We start from the raw sequence: 22,923 nt of genomic DNA on the forward strand, positions 1-22,923 counted from the left end.
CACGTGTTGACACACACAGCGAGAGAGCGGTAAAGCCTCAGTGAGCAGAGCGCCAGCTATTAACTAGTGTGTAATGGAGAGCTCAGAGACACACCTGTGTGTCATTTATCTTCTCTTCAGCCCAACACACGCCATATTCCATCTGTACTTCAGACTTCCATCCCTCGTGAATATTTTTATCCCTCAAATCCTTCATAATAATACAATTTCCCTGTGAAAACGCAGCATGTTCTACCTGGTTGCCTTTAATTTTGCAAGGTATTAGCTTTGCATCGTTTCAAGTGTTGGATTCAGCTGTGCTTTCATAAGTTTTGGGTGGTTGTGCATGAACAGTATGAGGAACTAGGTCAGTACTGATACATTTAAAGGGATAGTTCATCCAAAAATGAAAATACTATCATTTACTCATTCTGTTGTCATTCTAGAACTGTTTGAATTTTGGTTCTCATTCAGTTTCATTGTATGGAAAAGAGCAGCATGATCACTCTTCAAAATATCTCCTGTTGTGTTCCTTATTATATTATGGCACAGTTCTATATATGAAGTTAAATATATAGAATATTCAACTTCTTTTGCATACTGCATACTCATGAAAAGCGATATTTACTATTTAGCAAATATCAACAGCTTAAATTGTCGCAAAATGTAACTGTATTGCACATATTTAAGTATGTTAATCGCATCCAAAATATAAGATTTTGTTTACATAATGTTTTTGTAGTGTATATTTATTATATATAAATATATACACACATACAGCACATATTTGGAAAATATTTGTGTATTCACACGTATATATTTATATACATATAATTGATATTATATATAAATATATTTAATATATAAACATAACTTTTTTTTCTTAAATATACGTGTGTGTGTGTGTGTGTTTATATATACATAATATTTATACACAGTGCACACACACACATACTATATGTAAACAAAAACTTTTATTTTGGATGCGATTAATCATTTGACAGCACTACTTAATTTGATTTATTGCCCTAATCTGCTAAATGCGACTAAGGCATGGAGATATTACGATATTATGAACATTAACGTCATGATTTTCTGTAAAGCTGCTTTGAAACGATGTATGTTGTGAAAAGCGCAATACAAATAATTCACTTGTTCTAAGAAAGAAAATCAGGTGAGAATCAGATGAGAAAATTTGATGTTCATGTTCCTTTGACATGCAGATTTAAAAAAAAAAAAAAAAAAAAAAATTATGGTTGGTCACTGCTGTGTAAAACATGTTATAAGCACAGTACTTTTTTTGGCTGGATTTGGGCGCTAGCTGGAGCATAGCAGGCTGCCCTACTTAGGATAATGAGAATGAATGAATTGCTTTTTCATTTCTTTCACATGCTCTGATACAGACTCACTTTGTGAAGCAAAATTGAGAAGAGGGTTAAAGCGGATAAAAGTTTCTCATCACTCTGCAGTTACTACATTTCCAGAGACAGGAAAAAGCAAGTGTGTTTGGAGCGGCTAATGCTTCAGTAAATCTTCACCGCCGGCCTGACAGGAATAACATTGTGATTTCCTTATTTCATAACTGGAGTCATTTTTCAGTTCCAATAAACTCTACCTTTAGTTGCAGTTTCCTGATTCAGCGGCGTAATATGACAGGTTATCTAGTATTAAAAATGTTCTCTCAGTTTAAGATTATGATATCACTAAAGTTTAAGCTTCGCTTTGGAGAGTGCGTTTTTAAAGTGTCATCAATCAATATCAGCCGGCTATCAGGTTCCTTTCGGGGTTAACTTTGAGGTCAGCTTATCCTGTGCTCCTGTGACTGTCTAGAGAAAAATCCCAGCATGCTCCCAGCAAAGTGTGTGTGAGTCACTGATTCAGCCCCTGTGTTTGTGAGTCAGCTGGTGGAAGAATTTAGAGGACACTCAGGCCGAGAAATGAGGGGGATTTTAATTATCACATCATTATATCACTGTGTGTGCCGTGTGCATGAGATCGAGTGAGTTGGTTTCTGTTGCATTTTGTTAGTTATGTAGTCCGATGTGATGGGTCATAACATGCTCAAGATGTTCACTGTGAAGAGGAGCGTGTGTTTAGACACAAATCTTTAGAAAAAAAATCAATGGATAGGAAAATTTCTCTGTACTAATTGATTGTTGCATGTCCATTTGTGTTAGCTGTTATAGAGGACTGTAGATGACCATATATGGTGTTTCTGTAGCTTCAAAATAAAGGTTCCAGCTAAAAAATAAAAAAAACATTGAAGAATCACTTTGCTTGTTTTTGAGGTAGTAAAGGGATAGTTCACTCATCACCAAGTTGTTCCAAACCTGTATGAGTTTCTTCTGTTGAGCACAAAATAAATCATTTTGAAGAATGTTTGGAACCAAACAGCTGCCGGTAGCCAATGAATTCCATAGAATGTATAAACATATATGGAAGTCAATGGCTACCGCCAACAGTTTGAGCTCAAATTTTCATTTTTGGATGAACTATCCCTTTAAACCCATTAGACTAACTAAATTAAGCTAAATTATAATATATGTTGTTGTTTTAAAATTATTATTTTTTTTAACAATAGACAATGGACAAAGAAGCATGAGAAAATATAAAATTAAGAGAATGATCTGCCATGTTTTATGTATTTTTTCTTATTGTTTGATTCTCTTTTTTGTTTTCATTTTATTTTATTGCTCCTCATATTGTTTTATTTTAGTTCTATTTTTTTATTCTTTCATTTTGTTTTTACTATTTTAATTTATATAAGCACTCGTGAACACTGTTTTAAAGTTGACATGAAATGGAAATTCACCCTGTTTATTTTCTAAATGCATGTTATTGATAAATTGTGAATGATTCATCCATGCCATGCATGTTTATTTTTTAGTATTTTTTCTCAATTACCTGGATGGGATGGGCTGATCGATAGATAGGTTGGCTGTTGGATGGATGGATGGATGAATGGATGAATGAATGAATGAATGAATGAATGGATGAATGGGGTGATAGATGGATGGGTGGATGAAAGGATGGATGGGTAATGGATAGATGGGTGAATGAATGGGGTGATGGATGAATGGAAGGATGGATAGGTGATTGATAGATGGGTGAATGAATGGGGTGATGGATGGATAGATGGGCTGACGGATGAATAGATGGATGAATGTGTGGTGGGTGAGCGGATGGATGGATGGATGAGCTGAGCTGATGGTTGGATGGATAGATGAGCTGAGCGGATGGATGAGCTGAGCTGATGGTTGGATGGATACATGAGCTGAGCTGATGGTTGGATGGGGAAAGGGTGGATGAACGGATGGATGGGTTGGTTGATTGATGAATGGGTGGGCAGATGATGTTTAGATAGGTAGGTTGATTGATTTAGGGCTCTGCTGTCTGCTTGAAAGTCATTGTAGAAGTATTTTCCTCGTATGTAAAAATAGCAGTAAGGTCGCACCGCTGATGAAGTGTTATTCCCTAATGACTGCACCTGATCCGCGCTCACCTGCGGATGAATGACAGTAGAGCTGTAGGCTGGACCCGCTGACTAATGACTCCAGCGCTCACTCACTCAGTGTATTATGGGTTAATTCATGTTCTGTGAGGAATCTATCTGTTTCTTTCTCAAAGGAACCGTCTATTTCTTGTTTTGTTTAATGCCCACCAACAGCTCGTGGACAACAATATCCATCTGGACTGCTGATTTGACAGCGATGTTTATTGATTGTTTTTATGAGGCTCGTGTGTGTCTGTATGGCAGTCGAAATCTACGAGCAGCTTTTTGAGACGTGAATCAATTAAACTCGGGAATTATGAGCTTGAATTCGCTTAAGATCATGGAAGTACTGAAGCATCCAGGGGCTCATTAGAGCTGACTGGAGTTGGAGGAAAAGTACAACTGGTTTTATTGTTTTCGACTGGAAGTCGGACGGTTTTTTTCGGATAACGATCGGGATAAGGACCACTGTCCACTGCTATTCGCAACAAATGGCTGAAATTAATAGTGTGTATAATCGCGAATGAGACCTGGAGAAATTCCTCACAATTCAGCGACGATCCATGATCCAGATTTCAGCAGCGGGATAATCTGGCTCCTGTAGCGACATCGGCTCGGATCACTTACACAGATCGCCCATCATCACCACTAAAGGTAAGAGTTTAGAAATCAAATGTTTGAAGTAGATTTGAATGACATGAAGGCTTTGGTGGTCAGCATGATTTCATAAACTGCAGCCTACATTTCTACACTTTCGCACCTGTTGTTTTGATGGCTTTATACGGAAGGTTTATGATTTATTTACTCTCATGAAACTCGACTTGCGTCATGGCATGCTAAATTATTAGTCTTTTTTACTGATTTTAAACATCCAATGTTTAATTTATTAAAACATTGTAAACCAGGGTGCTGCTGCTGATAGGCTATTATATAGCCTAATAATAATAGTAATAAATGACAGAAATTTAGGATGTCTTTTTATTTGTTTTTAGTATTAGGCTACTATTATTGTTTATATTATTATGTTTATTAGAAGTAATAATAATTTGCTGTTTACTTGTAAGGATTTCATTTTATTTTAAAATAATTATTATTACTGCTGCAGTTGTTGCTGTTTTTTTAAATATGGATGTCTGTAATAATAATAACATTATTATTATTATTATTATTTGTTATATTTGTTATTTGTTATTTAAGGATGCTTTATCTTTTTATATTTATTTTTTAAAATTGATTTAAAATTATTAATCATTATTATTGCTGGTATTAATATTGTTACTATGGACGTCTATTCCCAGAAGCTGTGCAAAACACAAACAACATGTATAATTCATTGTTGGCACGCAGATGGCAGTTTCTGGGCAAATTATTCACCTTGGTCTCATTTGACAAGTCAGGTGGTGCCCAGCCAACACCCCCTTCAGGGTAAAAAGTGATGGACATGCTAATGACTAGAGAACCTGGAGGAGCGTGTGCAGTGTGAGAGAGCAGGAGTGGCGGTATGGTCCGGGGGGGGCTGGTCAGCAGTGTGTGTGTGTGTGTGTGTGTGTGTGTATGCACTCTCAACAGAGCTACAGAGGCAGTACTACTTATGTCACCAAGCCACTGTTATTATGAGCCCACCGATGACACCAGAGTGTGACATGAGGGAGATGCTGACCTGCTGAAGGGATGAATGACTGACTACCTGCTTCGGGCTGCTGAAATTTTAACCAGGGCTTTCTGGGCACTATATGCTGCTTGGGGAGAGGACCAGAGCTGGGACTTAGTCTGTTGTGCTCCGAGCCTGGAGTGTGCCGTCAGATGGAGGTCACCGATCTGGATCCGGACCCTCGGGTGGAGGGGTCTGAAGGAGAGGGTCCGTGCGTCCCGAACAGTCCTGGGACAGAGCCTGTTGTGCTTGAGTATCCTGTAGAGTATGATCCGTACGGGTAAGCAACAGGGATCACTGCTGCCTTCCTGGGATCTTGCTGCTTTCACAATTTGGCATGTAGGGAATGTGTTTAAAGCTGCTTTTTTGGTGGTATGTGCTCTGATTTTAATGTTAAATGTTTTTTTTGCTTTAATGTGAGTGGAGAGATGTTTTGATATGTGTGATCACTGGCTTGATTTGTATTGATTTTAATAACTTGAAATGTATTTATGCTCTGGTCTGTCCTTCGAACCGTAGGTTGCCTTTGTAAGAGGTTTAGATTGAATTATTTTGACATGATGTGGAATGACATTTTGACACTGGACTTTTTTGCAGTGACTTTGTGAAACACTGCACCATGTGAATTGATTAAAGGATGCAGACCTTTTCTTGTTCATTTAATGTTTTTGACTCTTGTGAACAAGACGAAATGGCTGAGTGCAGTTTTTTATTAATGAATTAATCTCTCATTTTATGGTATTTAAGAAATGCATTTTACGCTTGTATTTTTGAATTGCAATTCGATGGCTGCTTTCTAGGAAATTTGGAATGCGATTGGAAAGTTTTGCCCTCAGTTGAACACGTTGTGATCAATTCTGCCTCCACCTCTTAGTTCCACTATGTCCAGACACTCCATTATCCCTCCAGAACAGAACACTCATGTTTGCAATGGATAGTTGACATTCCATGTCAAACAGTGTCCTGTAATGTGACATGCTGTACTGCACCTAAAACTATTTAACTGTTACTTTAACTAAAAACTGCAATCTAATTCTCTGTAATCATTATAAATGCAGGTTCTATGACCTTGCGACTACATTGAACATTTGTACTTTTACCCAGGACTATTTAAGTCAGAGATGTGCTGACTGGCCAACAATTTTTTAAAAATATTAATTTTATATATATTTAAGCTGCCATAAATTTGTCTGTATTTTTTGTTTTGCTTTTGAAAAGTCTCTTATGCTCACCAAGGCTGCATTTATTTGATAAAAAAAAATACAGTAAAAACTGTAAAATATCACGTGTCACATGATCCTTCAGAAATGATTATAATATGCTGGTTTGCTGCTCAAGTGACTTTAATGCTGCCTTCACGTGCTATCGGAATTATCGTAAATATGAGTTTCCTAATTTTGATACCAGAGTTTCTGAGTTGTGTGGGCCATAAACTTTAAACGTGGTGAAGCGGACAACCATTACTGTTGTTGTCAATGCTATTCTCACAACAACTACATCCCTTTTGTCTTCTTGATAAAGTAGTGTATTTATAGATCATTTGAAGCATATTGAATGTTTTATAAACAGTGACATAAGCATGTATTTGACAGAAGTTCTAGAATTGTCAGCAAACGGCATATGTAGTGTGGTGAATGCTTATGATTGTCAACCAATGGGATGCTACATTTATTCTTTCCGACAACAAAGCACTTGAATGCGACTAGCTTGCAATCCTGACTTCATAAATGGGAAATAGGAAATTTCCGATAGCACGTGAAGGCAGCAATTATTATTACTGTATATGTTGAAAACAGTTATGCTGCCTAATATTTTGTGGAGCTGTGATACATTTTTATTTCAGCATTCTTTGATGAATAGAAAGTTCAAAAGAACAGCATTGACTTTTGAAATAGAAGTCTTTTGTAACATTATAAATATCTATAATGAATCTAGAATATATGAAAGTTTCACTTTTTGAAATAAGTCTTATACAGTATGTGAATGTTAACGTAAAATCTAAATGTTCGCGTCTGTGTGATTTAAGCCTTTGATTAAAGCAAACTACAGAGTATCTAAAGATGTAACAGATTAACCAATGCATTTTTTTTAAAATACTTCAACTTACTTTTTTGCCAATTGCAGTACCTTTGGCTTTATGCAATTGTCATTTACACTTGGCAGTTTATCATGTGAAAAGCATGGCAGGTAAATTAGTCATACTTTCCCCCTGGACATACTCAGACTGTCACGCTTAGCCCAAGGGATTCTGGTTTTGGATATATAATACAAAATGCATGTTTTGCAGACAAACTTGCTCTTTTCGTTTACATGCCATCCTAGAATGACTTATGTAGTCTAAAGGAAACCGTTTTGGACGGCAAAGTTAATTTTCCTCACTAAGTTTCTATACCATTTACAATGTGTATTTATAATTGTGATGTGTGTTGTTAGCCAGTTATAAAAATGAATTGCATGTATAGCAAGATTTATGGGTTATTTCATGAGCTATTTTAAAGCACCAAGTATATCAGTCATCAACAACGTGGGACCATTAGAAAACAAGAAGTTGATTTGAATGCTAATGAACCTGGAGGCACTGTGATAATTACCTTAATTAAAATTGCCCACATTAACAGTTCATCTGTGCTTTTTCCATTTCGGGGACAATGATTTATTTGGCCAATTCAGCTCTACTTGTGCAAAGTGTTGACATATGGTGCTTTATATTCCTTCACACAGTACCCTGTAAAAATGGAGAAATAAAAAGCAAAATATTTAGTATTAAGGAGCTTTCACATTGAAAATAAATACAGACAATAATTAATTGGCGTGAAACATTCCACCAAAGGCTAATTATAATCTTTTACTTTTATTAATCATTTTGGACATTAAGCTTTATGATAGATTAATGAGAACTCAACCGAAGAAAATATTTTGATAGAATGCATGTTCGTTTTTAATTATATATTACAGTTTAAAGGGTCAGTAATATTTTTTTTGAAAGAAATTAATAGTTGTATTCAGCAAGGACACATTAAATTGATCAAAAGTGTCAGGAGAGAGTTTTACATCTAAAAAAAACAAAGTTTTTTTTATTTAAAATCAATTCTACTTTTTTGAACATTCAATTTTTTATTAATTACGGAATCTTTCTGCAGTAGCCCAAGTGTTAGATGCTTTAATCTAAAGATCTAGTGAAAATGAAGGTATTTACATCTCCACATTTTGCCATCCATCATGGGATATGTCCTTCAGCAGACTGCTACTACGAGCTCAAGCTGTATGTGTTTTACTCTGATTTGGTAACTGGCTGTAGCCCAGCGCATACTGTGTTCGTGGGCTCACATCCCAAAGCGTAGTCTGTGATCTGGAACCTCCTGCCCCTTCATGCTGACTGCTGCTTCAAGTGGCTTTTCTTTCTCTCTCTTGCTCTCTGCTGATGGTCTGGTGGTATTTAACCTGCTGGGTGACCACATTGTCCCCATGAGAGCTTTAAGTTCCTGTACAGGACACCAGCAGTTCAGCGTCACAGTCTGAATGAAAGGCTGCTTTTAGCTCTGCTGAAGGGAGTAAATCTATGTAGCATAAAATCAGCATAAAATTATAGACTAGAGAGATTTGTAAGGTCTACTCACTAATTTAAAAAGTATTTTACTGATAAATAAATCAGTTGCATTTTTGGAAAATGTTTTTAAATCAGTTCACATGAGTTGAAGACTCCAGTCATTACAGTAGACTAATAAAAGCTTTTATTGAGTATATATCTGGGGTCAGTAAGATTTTATAGATTTTTATTTTTGAAGAAATTAATACTTTTGTTCAGCAATTATGCATTAAATTGATTAAAAGTATTAATACAGATTTTTACATTCTTCAAGTCAAGTCAAAGTTTATTTCTATAGCATGTTTAAAAGCAACAGAGTTGCACCAAAGTGCTGTACAACAAATACAAATAGCATACAGCAAAAACAAAGAAAAAAAAACAGCCTTAAGCAGGCATTATTCAAAAGCCAGGGGAGAACAAATAAGATTTAAGAGCAGACTTAAAACTAGCTAGTGAAGGAGCGAGTCTCACATTTACAGGCAGACTATTCCAAAGTTTCGGGGCTGCAGCTGGAAAAGCCCGGCCACCCTTGGTTTTACAGCGACAACGTGGGACCGTTAAAAGAAACTGATTACTGGACCTAAGAGCTCTTTGAGGAGAATAAGCAATCAAAAGGTCACTGATATATTTTGGTGCAAGGCCAGCTAGCGCCTTGTACACACAAACAGCTATTTTAAAATCGATTCTGAACTTTACAGGAAGCCAATGTAAAGATGCTAGGGTTGGAGAAATGTGATCCTTCTTTCTTGTTCCAGTAAGAAGCCTCGCTGCAGCATTCTGGACAATTTGTAAGCGAGAAATTGCCGATTGAGACAGTCCCCAATAAAGGGAATTACAGTAGTCCAAGCGAGATGTTATGAAAGCATGTATTACAGTCCAAGTTTTTGAGGCAAGAATTGTTTCAACTTAGCAATGGATCTAAGATGGAAAAAGCTCCCCTTTACCACTGTACTAATTTGTTTATCGAATTTAAGAAACAAATCAAATGTAACCCCAAGATTTCTTACATAGGGTTGAACACTAGCGCAAAGGGACCCTAATTTAAAATCAGATGAATATCTAAAGTGACCTAAAATCAAAATTTCACTTTTGCTTTCGTTTAATTGTAGAAAGTTATCTGCCATCCAACCTTTTATCTCCTCAAAACAGTCGTCAAGCACATCCAAAGAGCCACTGCCGTCAGTTTTTGCTGGAAGATAAAACTGTGTATCATTAGCATAACAGTGGTAAGAGATCTTATATTTCTTAAAAATGGCTCCCAAAGGAAGCATGTGTAGTGAAAAGAGAAGAGGGCCTAAGATGGAACCTTGGGGCACGCCACATAACAAAGGAGCTGATGAGGAAGAAAAATTCCCAATATTCACTTAGAAGGTTCTATTTTTAAGATAAGAGGCCAACCACTGCAGAGTGGTACCCTGAATACCCACCCACGTTTCCAGCCGCTGTAGCAGAATACTATGATCAATTGTGTCGAATGCCGCACTAAGATCCAACAAAACAAGTATCGCATAAGAACCAGTGTCTAGAATTTGCAGAAGGTCATTACTGACTTTCATCAATGCAGTTTCAGTGCTGTGTAGTGATCTAAAACCCGACTGGAAAGTGTCCAGGACATTGGACATACTAATGTAGGAATCCAACTGACTGTAGACAGCTCTCTCTAACAATTTTGAGATAAAAGGCAATTTGGAAATAGGCCTAAAATTACTGAAAATAGATTTGTCAAGATGAGGTTTCTTTAGCAGAGGATGGACTATAGCATGTTTAAAACTAACAGCTCCACTTTCCAAAGAGTTATTAATGATAGCTGTTATAGCCGGACTCAAGGTTCTTATAAAAGACTCATTCTTATAAAAGATTTTTATTTTCAAGTAAATGCTGAAATTCTTTCAAACTTTCTATTCTACAACAAATTCTAAAAACAAAATGTGTCACGTTCTCCTCAAAAATATTTATTACTTTTGATTTAAAATCTTAAAATTAAAAATCTAACCCAACTTCTCTCTTTCTCTATTTAATCCAATGGTAATGAGACAAAATGATATATACATATAATGAAGTTTATAGTAAATATATAGTGGGTCATAGTTATGCTGTAAAATAAAATAAATAATAAAAATGGCCACAAACCTATTAGTCATAAAGTATATCAGTATTAAATCAGCCAGCATACTCTCTAGATATCATTATTAGCATCAGATATAGAAAAACCCAACCAGAACTGAGATGTTTTGTACAAAAACACTCAACTTCTGTAAGTAAAATGATGTGGTCAGTTGTGCTTTCTCTGCCACTTTAACCCTAAGCCTAATCTAGACAATGTTACATTGTTGAAAGCTTGATTTATATTTATTTTTTGGATGCATTTTAATAACGGCTAGTGCATGGTTGGCGGCTGTCACATGGGCCTTGAGCCAGGAACTACAGTAAAGCCTTCAGTGGGTTTGTTTGTGGGAGTATTTGATACGCACAGAATCCATCTTGATCTGTGAAACGGCCTGCAGGATGTGGAGTGCTGTGCACTTTGAGTGGGCTTTTGACACTCAAGCCCGTTTTTAAAGCTCACATTTTTGAAAGGCACTTACTAAACACGGAGCCCAATTACTGAGAGAAACTTCGTCTTACATCTCTATCTCACACCATTGTATTAAAATGATTCCCATGGCTGTAACTGTGCTGAATAATTAATAGAGAAATTCTGCTCATGCTAACCATGACATCTGAGAGATTTCCATATAAAGAACAATTCCAGTTTGATTTATGGTTATTGTTGACATCTTGAACTATTTGTGATGGGATCAATATACTGTCCATTATGTAGCCATTCTGAGAATATCATATCGACCAATACACTGTAAAAAAAATAATTTGTTAGCCTGCTGACTTAAAATTTTTCTAACTAAAATTCAACTAAAATATTCCAGTTGTCCCTTAAATTAACATTGAGTAACTTAAAATTTCAAGTTGACTAAACTAAAAAATTTATGTCAGCGGGGTAACAAATTATTTTAAGTTGAAACAATGTTTTGGAACAATTTTTTCACAGTGTATCTGACTGAGGAACAGAAATGGACATCATAGTTTCGGGTACAAAATCTAATCTAGATTTAAGAATATATAATTTTTAATTACTGACTAATTGTTTTTCTTTTTTTATTCAGTTGCTTTGGTTGCACTTTATTTTATGGTGTCCTTGTAACAGTCCAATTATATAATAAAATACTGAGTAACATTTATTAACAACATGTACTTACTATATGGTTAGGCTTTGGTTTATGGTTAGTTGCTTGAAGTTATGCATAATTCACTGTTATCACTATAGTAAGTACAAGTAACATGTAACAACGACACTAAAACCATTTTTAGTTCATATTATAAAAAACACACATTGTTTGGGGCCAGTAAGGAACATTTTTATATATATATATATATTATAAATGATCTTTTATATATTATAAATTAATATTTTAACATTCATTTGATAAAACATGACAGTAAAGACATTACAACATTGTTACGATATATTTTTCACAGATTAAACAAAAGTATTAAGCAGGACAACTGTTTTCAACATTGTTAATAATAATAAATGTTTCTTGAGCAGTAAATCAGCATATTGAAATGATTTCTGAAGGAACATGTGACACTGAAGACTAATGACTACTGGAAATCCAGTTTTCAATCAAAGGAATAAATGACATATATTCAAATAGAAAACATTTATTTTAAATTGTACTATATTTACTAATATTTTTTTTTACAGTTTTTTATATCAAATAAATACAGCTTTGGTGAGTATTTTTTTTAATACATTAACAGTATTAAATGCATTTAATACATTAACCTTTTGAACAGCAGTGTTTATTTATTATGTATACAGTGTATATCCACATTATATTGTCCATCCTTCACCCTAGTCTCTTGTTATTGGTATCAGCCATTATAAAACCCATATTGTTAGACCACTAGTTTATATATGAGAGAAAACAGTTGTTAGAGGTGAAAACTGCAAGTGTCAGCAGGATTTTAATGGCACTTAAATAAACAATAACTGTGCTCTCATAGACACTAGAGGCTCCACCCATATGTTCACAGACACAAGGGTAATTCAGAGGGCCAGTGTATGCATTCAACTTTAATAGCTTGCCATTTATGGCTACTTATTTCATTAGTTTTAACCCTCATATGCACGGAAACAGCCTTTGTATCTTCACTTAATAATGCAGCAGAACATTGGAAGTACAGTGATATCTGCTGAACAAAGTGATAACGAATGAGCCCTCTGTGGAGACATTTCATGAGACGATAATGGTCATTTTTATATAATCAACTTAAGCATGCTCTGCATAGTCTTAATGTGGATCTTGATTTGCGTAAATCATTGCCATGTCTTTTGGTCTGGTTGGTTGAGTATGTTCTTCTGCTCTCTCTATCTCTCAGGGAGAAGATGCCGTTTCACCATGTGACGGCAGGATTGCTGTACAAGGGGAACTATTTGAGTCGCTCACTGTCTGAACACAGCAATAGTGAACAGCTCGCCAGCATCTCCGTGGAGGAACTAGATGGTGAGCAACGGACTTACAGACATTAACACAAATACTATGCACTTTATTTAAGGTAAAACTTTTAACCACTTTTTGCGAGTGTGACTTAATATTCCAGTTGGTAGTAACACAGAGTAACACTTTATAATTATTTTCATTAAAGGAATAGTTCACTCAAAAATGAATTAATTTTCTTTGTGTATATGTTTTCATAAAAAAAAAAAAAACATAAAATGATCAACTGATTCAAGTGTTCTGAAGTTATATGATAGATTTTTGTTAGTAACAGACTGAAATTTAAGTGGTTATTTAAAAAAAAAAAGTATTCTGAAGGCTTTGTGTATAGTACAAGTTGTATAGACTACTTTTATATGACATTTGTTGTTATTTATTAATGTATTTATTTATACAGATGCAGCACTGTTGTTGTAATTAAAAACAAAAAACAAACAAAACCAGTGAAACAGTCAAAAATGTCTGATTTAAAAATGTCAGGATTAAACTTTGAATTTTAGGACAACGTGTTAATGAAACTTTTTGAGGAAAGTTAGCAGCATATTGTATACAGTTATAAGTCAAATCACTAAATAATGCTCGTCTTATCACTAATATAAACCAAATATTTCTGCAAACCCAAAGCAACAGTAATTTTACTAAACAAATGTATGCAGCGTTCAAAAAGTCAATGTGAGGGTAAGTAATGAGCAAGGCAAAAGAAGCAAACAAAAATATATATATATTATATTATATTAGATAGCCTTTTTTTATATTAAAATTTTATATAGTTTTAATGAATGTTACCCTGAAGTGTTTTTGGTTTTCATATGTAAATTAAATCATAAATCAAAAGTCATAAATTGTATAAAAATCACGATCAAAGCCGCACATGTCCTCCCCGAGACTCTTCATCATGAATCGGGCCGAGTGAAGCAGAGCGCAAATCAATTAACACTGCCTTTGTCAGCAGAAAGGAGCTCATGAAGAGAAGTACATTGAACCCTTCAGGCCTGAAAATGAATGCTTAAGTGACATATTAACACCGCGGGGCATCTGCAGATATACAGAGCTGCTACAAGTCATTGACTTTGTTGGTTTTTACTCTGAAACAGTCCAAACTGTGAAATGCAGCTGCTGGAGCCCTGCTGATGTTGTATTGATCGTATCAGGAGGGGTCAGAAAATGCTCTGTAGCATCTTAATCACAGCGATACTCTTGTGTTAGAGAAACGGCGGGTTTACTGTATTAAAATGCTGAATAAATCTTACTGAATCTGCATTTGTTATGGTAGCATGGTAGCATCCGAAAGTGAGTTTTGATTCAGTAACTTATAGATCTGTGTCGCTTGAGTCGCAAACTGTTTCAAACGGTTTACTCAGACTTGGTGAACTGGTGCAAAAGAATGATTTGCTCGTGAACCGAACATCATTCCAGACCGTTTGCTTGAGGCTATGGATTACAGGGGTCTGAGGATGAGTAAATTAATACATTTTAATTTTTGGGTGAACTATCCCTTTCAGAGGAGCATTATGCTTACAAACTGCTGAATAAGAATGTCTTTTGATTTGTAAAAGTCACTAGCCATATCAAGAGCACATTTGTAGAAAGGAAGACATTCTTATCTTAAATACCTTTGCATTTAATCTCACTATATCTTCAGGTATTAGATCTGAAAATTAATTATTACATCAACCATTTTCATCTCTAAAATGAACAGTGTTTGTCAGACAAATAGCCAGAATTGAGAGGATGAAATGTTTCTGAAGGTTGTGTTCAAACAGGCTTTACATCCGCAACAGACTCCTTATGCATATATTCATGAGTTTGCCTCTACATACAAAAACAAATCTAATGCCTTTACTGTGCAAACACTTTGCAGCGCTTCTAAAGTCTTCTTGCATGTGTGTGTCTTTGTGGAATAACAATTATGAGCCTCCTTTTCCTAAGACAGATGCTCTTAATTGGCTCTGAAACATAACTGTCAGTGTAAATGTCCATAGCTGTTGATATAAAAGCCATTTGTGTGGCTGTAATTGTGACAGTATATATAAAGCCTGTAATGGTTGATGAATATCTTTGGAGATATGTTTTTATGTCCTCCTGACAATGCTTATTGTTATGTAGGTGTCTCATCTGCCTGATTGTTGCAGATTATTTGACATTATTTGACTGTAAATATAAATTATTTTCACAACTGGAAAGGTTTTGGAAATTAATACAGTTTTAAAAATCATGTAAAGTAACGTGTTTCTTTTGTCAGTATTGATTTTTTATAGTCATGCTCTGCTCTAAAGCATTCCAATATCTCACTAGATATAGCTTTTCATGAGCCCCTCTGTAGAGTAAAATTTGATGACTGATAACACCAGTCTGTTCAATGAGGAGTCTTTGGGATTCTTTGGATGGTATATCTTACTAGCTAATTGTTTTTCAAAATCCTCTTCCTCAAGGGGGAGATCTTATTGGAGATCTTTTTACTCTAAAATGTTATTTAAATCTAGTAAGAAATCCCATAAATCTCTATAAAATGATGTTCACAAATTCCTCAGTTTGAAAAAAGATTGTATTGTGGAAATATTTAATAAATTACCTAGTCTGGAAACAACTGGAAATGTCATGGAAAAATAATATTAATTAAAACAAAATTAGGAATCCTAATTGTATAATGTATAAAGTGTATAATGGCATTGTTCAATGGCTTAGAAAACAATTATTGTAATAGAAATAATATAGTAGCCTATCAGTTACACTGTCCAGGATACATCAAAAAAGAAAAAGAAAATTTATATATAAAAAAAAAAATCGTATCTATTTTTCAAATAGCTTTTTCTCATCAAAAGAATCATTTTATATAGGCTATGACCCTGGCTTAACTGCATAACTTGTTGCTGTGATAATGTGCAGTCTTAAGTTTTGACGAGAATAGAGCAGCGTGTTGTCAAAGCTTTTGTTTCCTGTGTGTTAATTCTCAGGTTGCTTGACTTCAAATGCCATTATACGTAGGCAAAATTAGCCAATGTACTGCTGTGTGCTCGAGCATGCAGCGCATCCTTAGTGTTCTTCAGAGATGTGACACTCAAACTCTATTTTAAAACACCAATCCTTTGCTGCCACAAGTTTTCTCCTCACAGAAAAATCGTTTATAAAATATGCATTTGATGGAGCCAACTCCTCGTCTCCATGATTCGAGAGATATGTGCATTTCAGAGGCAGAGTACTCTGTAGAGCAGATATCAAAAGAAAAAGCCTGGCCTTAAGATGTGTTTGTGTGGCTGGAAAAATTCAGATATTTACTGCTGTTTTCAGCAGTAAAATGAGCAGTAAAGTAAGAATCTGACAAGTGTTTTGAGGAAAGAAACAGCACAGCAGTGTTTGTCGCCACTGGTGTAATAGCAGGTGCAGAGAAGGTGGCAAATCACTGCAATCATTGCTCAGTGGAGGACGACCAGTGAGATGTCTTGTGATGGGAAGCCACCTGAGGTGTTGAGTCGCACACTTGTTTGTCTTGGCAGAGATCCGGGAGGCGTTCAGGGTCCTGGATCGGGATGGCAATGGGTTCATCTCCAAGCAGGAGCTTGGCATGGCCATGCGCTCACTAGGGTACATGCCCAGTGAAGTAGAGCTGGCAATCATCATGCAGAGATTGGACATGGATGGTGAGTTCCTCTACTCACCAACACACATTTGCTTTGCTGTCATTGGTGGGAATTTTCATTGAATTCTATTAGTTTTATTTTTCTTTACTGCAAATAGGATATGTTTTATACCTCAAGGACAGTATTTAGCACGCATGTTTATTTAGCTGATCCCTGCAATGTAGGAAAAACCTGACTCGCACACACAGGATTACATGACCTTTAATTACTCTTTTTCACTCTCAGTATGATTTATATTATGTGTACTGTACACACTACCATTTGAAAGTTTGGAGTCTGTGAGAATTTATAATGCTATTAAATGCTATTGTCTTTTATGCGTTTATTTGATGAAGATATACAGTAAAAACCATAATATTATGATATATTATTGCAAATTAAAATAAGTTTTTTTAATTAAAATGTAATTTATTCTTGTGATGCAAAGCTGGATTTTCAACATCATTATTTCAGTTTTCAGTGTCGTGATCCTTGAGAAATCAGTATAATATGCTGAATTGAAGTAAAATATCATTATGATGAAAACCGTTGTGCTGCTTAATATTTTTGTGGAAACCCTACATTTGCCATCTTAGCAGCATTTATTTAAAATATAAATATCTTTGAAACATTATAAATGTATTTTGGCCAATTTAACTTGTCCTTGCTGAATAAAAAAAAAGTTTTTCTTTAAAAAAAAAAAAAAAAAAACTTATTGATCCCCAAATTTTGAACAATAGTGTAGACTATATCTGAAAGAAATGTACAGTGAGGGAAAAATAATTTGATCACCTGCTGATTTTGTCCAGTGATTTTGATCAGTCTATAATTTTAATGGTAGGTTTATTTGAACAGTGAGAGACAGAACAACAAAAAATCCAGAAAAACACATTTAAAAAAAGTTATAAATTGATTTGAATTTTAATGAGTGAAATAAGTATTTGATCCCTTATCAATCAGCAAGATTTCTGGCTTCCAGGTGTCTTTTATACCGGTAAGGAGCTGAGATTAGGAGCACTCTCTTAAAGGTAGTACTCTTAATCTCAGTTTGTTACCTGTATAAAAGACACCTGTCCACAGAAGCAATCAATCAATCAGATTCTAAACTCTCCACCATGGCCAAGACCAAAGAGCTGTCCAAGGATGTCAGGGAAAGGATGGACGGGGACATGTACCATCAGGGCAAGGGCATTGAAGCCAACCAGGGCATTGAAAATGGGTCAATGATCCAAAACACACGGTCAAGGCAACAAAGGAGTGTCTCAAGAAGCAGCACATTAAGGAGTGGTCTAGCCAGTCTCCAGACCTTAATCCCATAGAAAATCTGTGGAGGGAGCTGAAGTTTCGAGTTGCCAAACATCAGCCTTGAAACCTTAATGACTTGGAGAGGATCTGCAAAGAGGAGTGGGACAAAATCCCTCCTGAGATGTGTGCAAACCTGGTGGCCAACTACAAGAAACATCTGACCTCTGTGATTGCCAACAAGGGTTTTTCCACCAAGTACGAAGTCATGTTTTGCGAAATCAAATACTTATTTCACTCATTAAAATGCAAATCAATTTCTAACTTTTTTGAAATGCATTTTCTGTACTTTTTTGTTGTTATTCTGTCTCTCACTGTTCAAATAAACCTACCATTAAAATTATAGACTTATCTTTTCTTTGTCAGTGGGCAAGTGTACAAAATCAGCAGGGGATCAAATCATTTTTTCCCTCACTGTATAACAAAAGCAATTTCTGTGTGAAAATTGTTGCTACACCAACTGTTTTTTTCAATATTGATATATTTCCCAAATATATTTGAAGATCTGATAATGTCAGTGAGTTTTGACATGAGCATCCATGTGTATGCTATGCTCTGATTGTAAGTCATATTCACAAAGATTTAGCTATTACACTTTCTCAACATGAAAGTTTGTCAGTTGCAGACACTGCTGAATGTCACCAGGTTATTTTACTGAGTTTTTATTCTCAAAGCAATTAGCTTGTTTCATCTCCTCTAAGCCAGCAGAACTAATCTACAGGCTTCTGGGCCTGACATATTTTTTAGTGAATCTGTAGCGAAGACACTCTTTTTTTTTTTCTAGGTGGAATTTAAGTGGAAATGAATTAATGAAGCAGTAATATTTTTCTGCTTCATTAGCATTTGGTCATAAAACACTAACTGGACATTACCTTTTATTTCAGGCTGTTCACTTTAAGCTTAGGGGCCCCACATACATTTTTATGACAGCTAAATTCTGTTTTAATAAAATTTTCGTCACATTTTAATCGTTTTTTTACTTTTCTTTTGCCTAGTCATCTGAGGACATTTTATCAGGATCAGAGAACTAGACTCTTTTACTTTGAACCTAAAGCCATGAATCTATTAAACAGCATGAGCATGAGCAACAGTGACAGATATACTGTTTGAGAGATTGTTGAATAAAATAAAATGCATGAGCTCTTGGTTATGAATACAATGATATACATTTTTTCCATAAAGCAAATGGCTGAAGCTATTTGTGCTAAAATATCTGAGGGGAAAAAAAAACAATTTTCCATAACATTGAGCCTTTAGGTGTAATTTAGGTGTAAATTTAAAAGGATAGGTCTCCCAAAAATGAAAATTCTGTCATCATAACAATTAACGACAGTTGAAACGGTTGAACTATTCATTAAGAACGATTAATCCTTTATTTTTGAATGGGAAATGTTACAACATAACAGGAGAGGACAGAAAATGCATATACAAAAACATTCTCAGAAGTTTAAAAGGGAAAAGTAAAAAGATATATAAATTTAATCGAAAGCTAAATATGGTATGTTTATTCCACATAACCTAATATATAATAACAAAATATGTGTTTTATTTTACAATATCTTTCTTTACATACAGTAAATACTCCCAAATAATTTAAAATATTTGTAATAAATTATATATATATATATATATATATATATATATATATATATATATATATATATATATATATATATATATATGGCATTCATTTTTTTGTAGATAATTATTACTGATGCTTGCTAAAGCAATACTTCTGAACAAAAACGATGAGCATTTGTCTTTTTTCCCCCAGACATGTTCTGGTCGGGATTTCTAAATTGCCTATAATGTCTGTTTTGTCTCTGTATTCTTATCATTGTAATACTTGCTGAAGCTACACTCTTAGAAATAAAAGTTCTTTATTGGCGTCATTGAGAACCTCAGACATCCACGGAACTAAAGGTTCATTATATTGAAAAAAAAAAGGTTCTTTAGATATTCTTCACAGTAAGAAAAATGGTTCTTTTAAGGAATCACTGTGAACCCTATAGCCTATAGCGGCTCAGAAATGACACCTCACCTTTAATGCCTCCAGTCATAAAATGATGCCTTCTATTTTAAATATAGCTTTTGGGATTTGTGAGCAGGATTCTGACGTTAATTTGTTTTACAGGTGATGGACAGGTGGACTTTGATGAGTTCATGACGATACTCGGACCGAAGCTCCTGTCCTCTGAAACGCGGGAAGGTTTCCTTGGAAACACAATCGACAGCATATTCTGGCAGGTAAGACGCCGTGGAGGACAATTTACTGGTGGCTGTGGTTGTGGCTGTGCAGGACTGAACTTCAAAGAGTCTTAAATTGCTATATTATACAAGCCTTTTTATTGGTGTGATGATTAGGGCCCTATGAAATACATATAATTTTTTCCAAAATTCCGATTTATTTTACCATTTTAATTTTTCTAGACTCTGTTTTAATGGTTAAATTAAATTGTATTCATCAAAAAGCATGTCTAATTAATAGAAATCACAAAACTTACAATATTAAACAACTATTTTTTACCAAATTCTATTTGCCATATTTTTTCCCAGATTTCATTTTAATAGTTTCATTGAATATTAATAATCAAATCCATCTCTAATTAATTGATTTTTATTAAAAATATATATAATTTATTATTTTATTAATTTTTTCTAGAAAAACTGTTGTGTATTTAATTTAATTCTGGTAAATAATTTTTCTGGTAAATATTCCTTTTAAAATAATATTTTCCATTTAACGTTTTTAGTAGCAGTACTATCATTACATTAAGTAATATTTCTGTTACGATTTCAAGTTAAACCGATATTTTATTTTAACGGTTGCTGTGAAGGTTTCTGTTTGTGTATGATATGACAATAGTTTTACTCAAAAGAAACAGTAAAATGCTCATGAAAGTGACTCTTAGAGCAATTCTAGAGATTATGTTTGTGTTTATGTACTCATATATTGAGGCAGCAGTGGCTGAAAACACGGCCAGTGTCACACACTTCAGTATGCGTGTCATAAACTAAACCGCGTTTATGCGTTAATATTCACAGACACTAGTCACGATTTGATGTAGGTGTACTGACCTACTATTGATGTATCAATCCTAAATTTGGCATATTCCGTGATATTCCGCGTTATACATTAAATTCTGTTTTTATGACTGGATTCCGCAATTCCATCTGCATTTTGTGCATCACGGAAATCATAGGGCCCTAGTGCTTGTTTTTCTGAATAACATCAATGAGAGATATCGAAGGGTGGGTGCATTGTCTGGATATTGTTACATTAGTTAATGTATTGTTACATTACGAAATGTCACCTTGGAATTATAAGGTTCTATTTGATATTTTTGTCAAAATGTAGTTATTCACATATTCTTATTCTGTAACAACTTATTTACATAATGTGATATTTATTTTGTAAGCTTTTGGGCCTTTTTTTTAGAAAACAAAAAGGGTTCTATCTAAAGAAGTCTATGGAATGCAAAACCTTTGAAGCTCAATATCTCAAAACTGCTCAGAATGCAGATAGAACCTTATAACTCCAAGGTGACGATCTGGGTGAAGCAGTGTTTGGCTTGGATCCCTGTGGGTGTAGTGAAGTCTTAGGACCGTGATGGAGTACTGTGTGATGATATTGGAGAAGATGAAGCAGAGCCCATGCCAGCCCCACTTGGCTGAGACAGGTGCTTGTGACCTTGGCTGGCCCCGTTGGAGGGACCGTCCCAGAGGAGTTTGACAACTCATAGTGTTTACAGAGGCCAGATCATTCACGATCAGGGAGATATGTAATAGAATTTACCTTAACTCTGGCTTCTTATAAATGGAAATAAATGTCTGCATAAAGAATTTGTCAGTAACTTGACAGGCACCTTTTGGTTATGTTATCCCAAAAGATTACATAGCAACAAACACCTCCGTAACAGCATCTGTTTGTCTTTATGCACTCTGAAATTAGTTTACTTTTTTAAAATGCTGCTTATTGACAGTATATTGTTAATTAGAGTGCTTGAAATGATTGCATACACTATTGTTTGAGTCAGTAAGATTTACAAAAAAATTTTTTTAAAAAATTGAAATGTTTTTGAAAGAATCATTGAATGTCTTTTATGCTTACTAAGCATTTATGTACATATAAATGTACATAATACATTTATGTGATAAAAATACAGTAAAAAGAGTAATATTGTGAATATTATTGAAACAGTTTTGATTTCAATATGTAATTTATTCATGTGATGCAAAGCTGAGTTTACAGTATCATTACTTCACTCTTCAGTGTCACTTGATCCTTCAGAAATCATTTTAATATGCTGATTGGATGCTCAAGAAACATTTCTCATTATTATCAATGTGATAGTATCACTATGTTGAGTATTCAGAGCCCCTCTTGACCACAAAACACTGTTATATGAGCACATGCTGAATTCTTGAATGGCAATTAATTAGTTTTTCACAGGTTTCCACACTGCATGCTGTAATTATAGAGATTAAAGTGTGAAATATGACTTTATAGGTCTTTGTATATTTGAAATATACTTTGAGTTCATGAAATACCAAGTGTTTAAGTAAACACAAAATTAGTTTGAATATGTGCTTAAATATTACTTAAAATATATGATATTGTGTTAGTTTAGTATCATTTTCTGTATACTATAATACATTTTGAATTGGCTTTAATTTTATATATTCCGTTTTAATTTATTTTAATAATTTTTGTGCTTTTGTCATTTATTTTTCCG

At 34.6% G+C, this 22,923-nt stretch overlaps 1 protein-coding gene across 1 annotated transcript in view; it reads left to right on the forward strand.

Moving 5' to 3' along the window:
* Positions 1-5,275: 5,275 nt before the first annotated feature.
* The window catches only part of LOC306850944 (calcium-binding protein 8-like), a gene marked incomplete at both ends in the record, with an annotated part of 41,529 nt that continues 23,881 nt past the window's right edge, over positions 5,276-22,923 (forward strand). Inside the window, 4 exons of the mRNA XM_079386924.1 lie at positions 5,276-5,403; positions 13,150-13,274; positions 16,763-16,906; positions 20,322-20,434. Of these exons, the coding sequence (XP_079243050.1) occupies positions 5,276-5,403; positions 13,150-13,274; positions 16,763-16,906; positions 20,322-20,434 (510 nt within the window). The remainder of the gene's footprint in view (positions 5,404-13,149; positions 13,275-16,762; positions 16,907-20,321; positions 20,435-22,923) is intronic.

Source organism: Barbus barbus (genome assembly GCF_936440315.1).
Source record: "Barbus barbus genome assembly, chromosome: 31".
Taxonomy (NCBI): domain Eukaryota; kingdom Metazoa; phylum Chordata; class Actinopteri; order Cypriniformes; family Cyprinidae; genus Barbus; species Barbus barbus.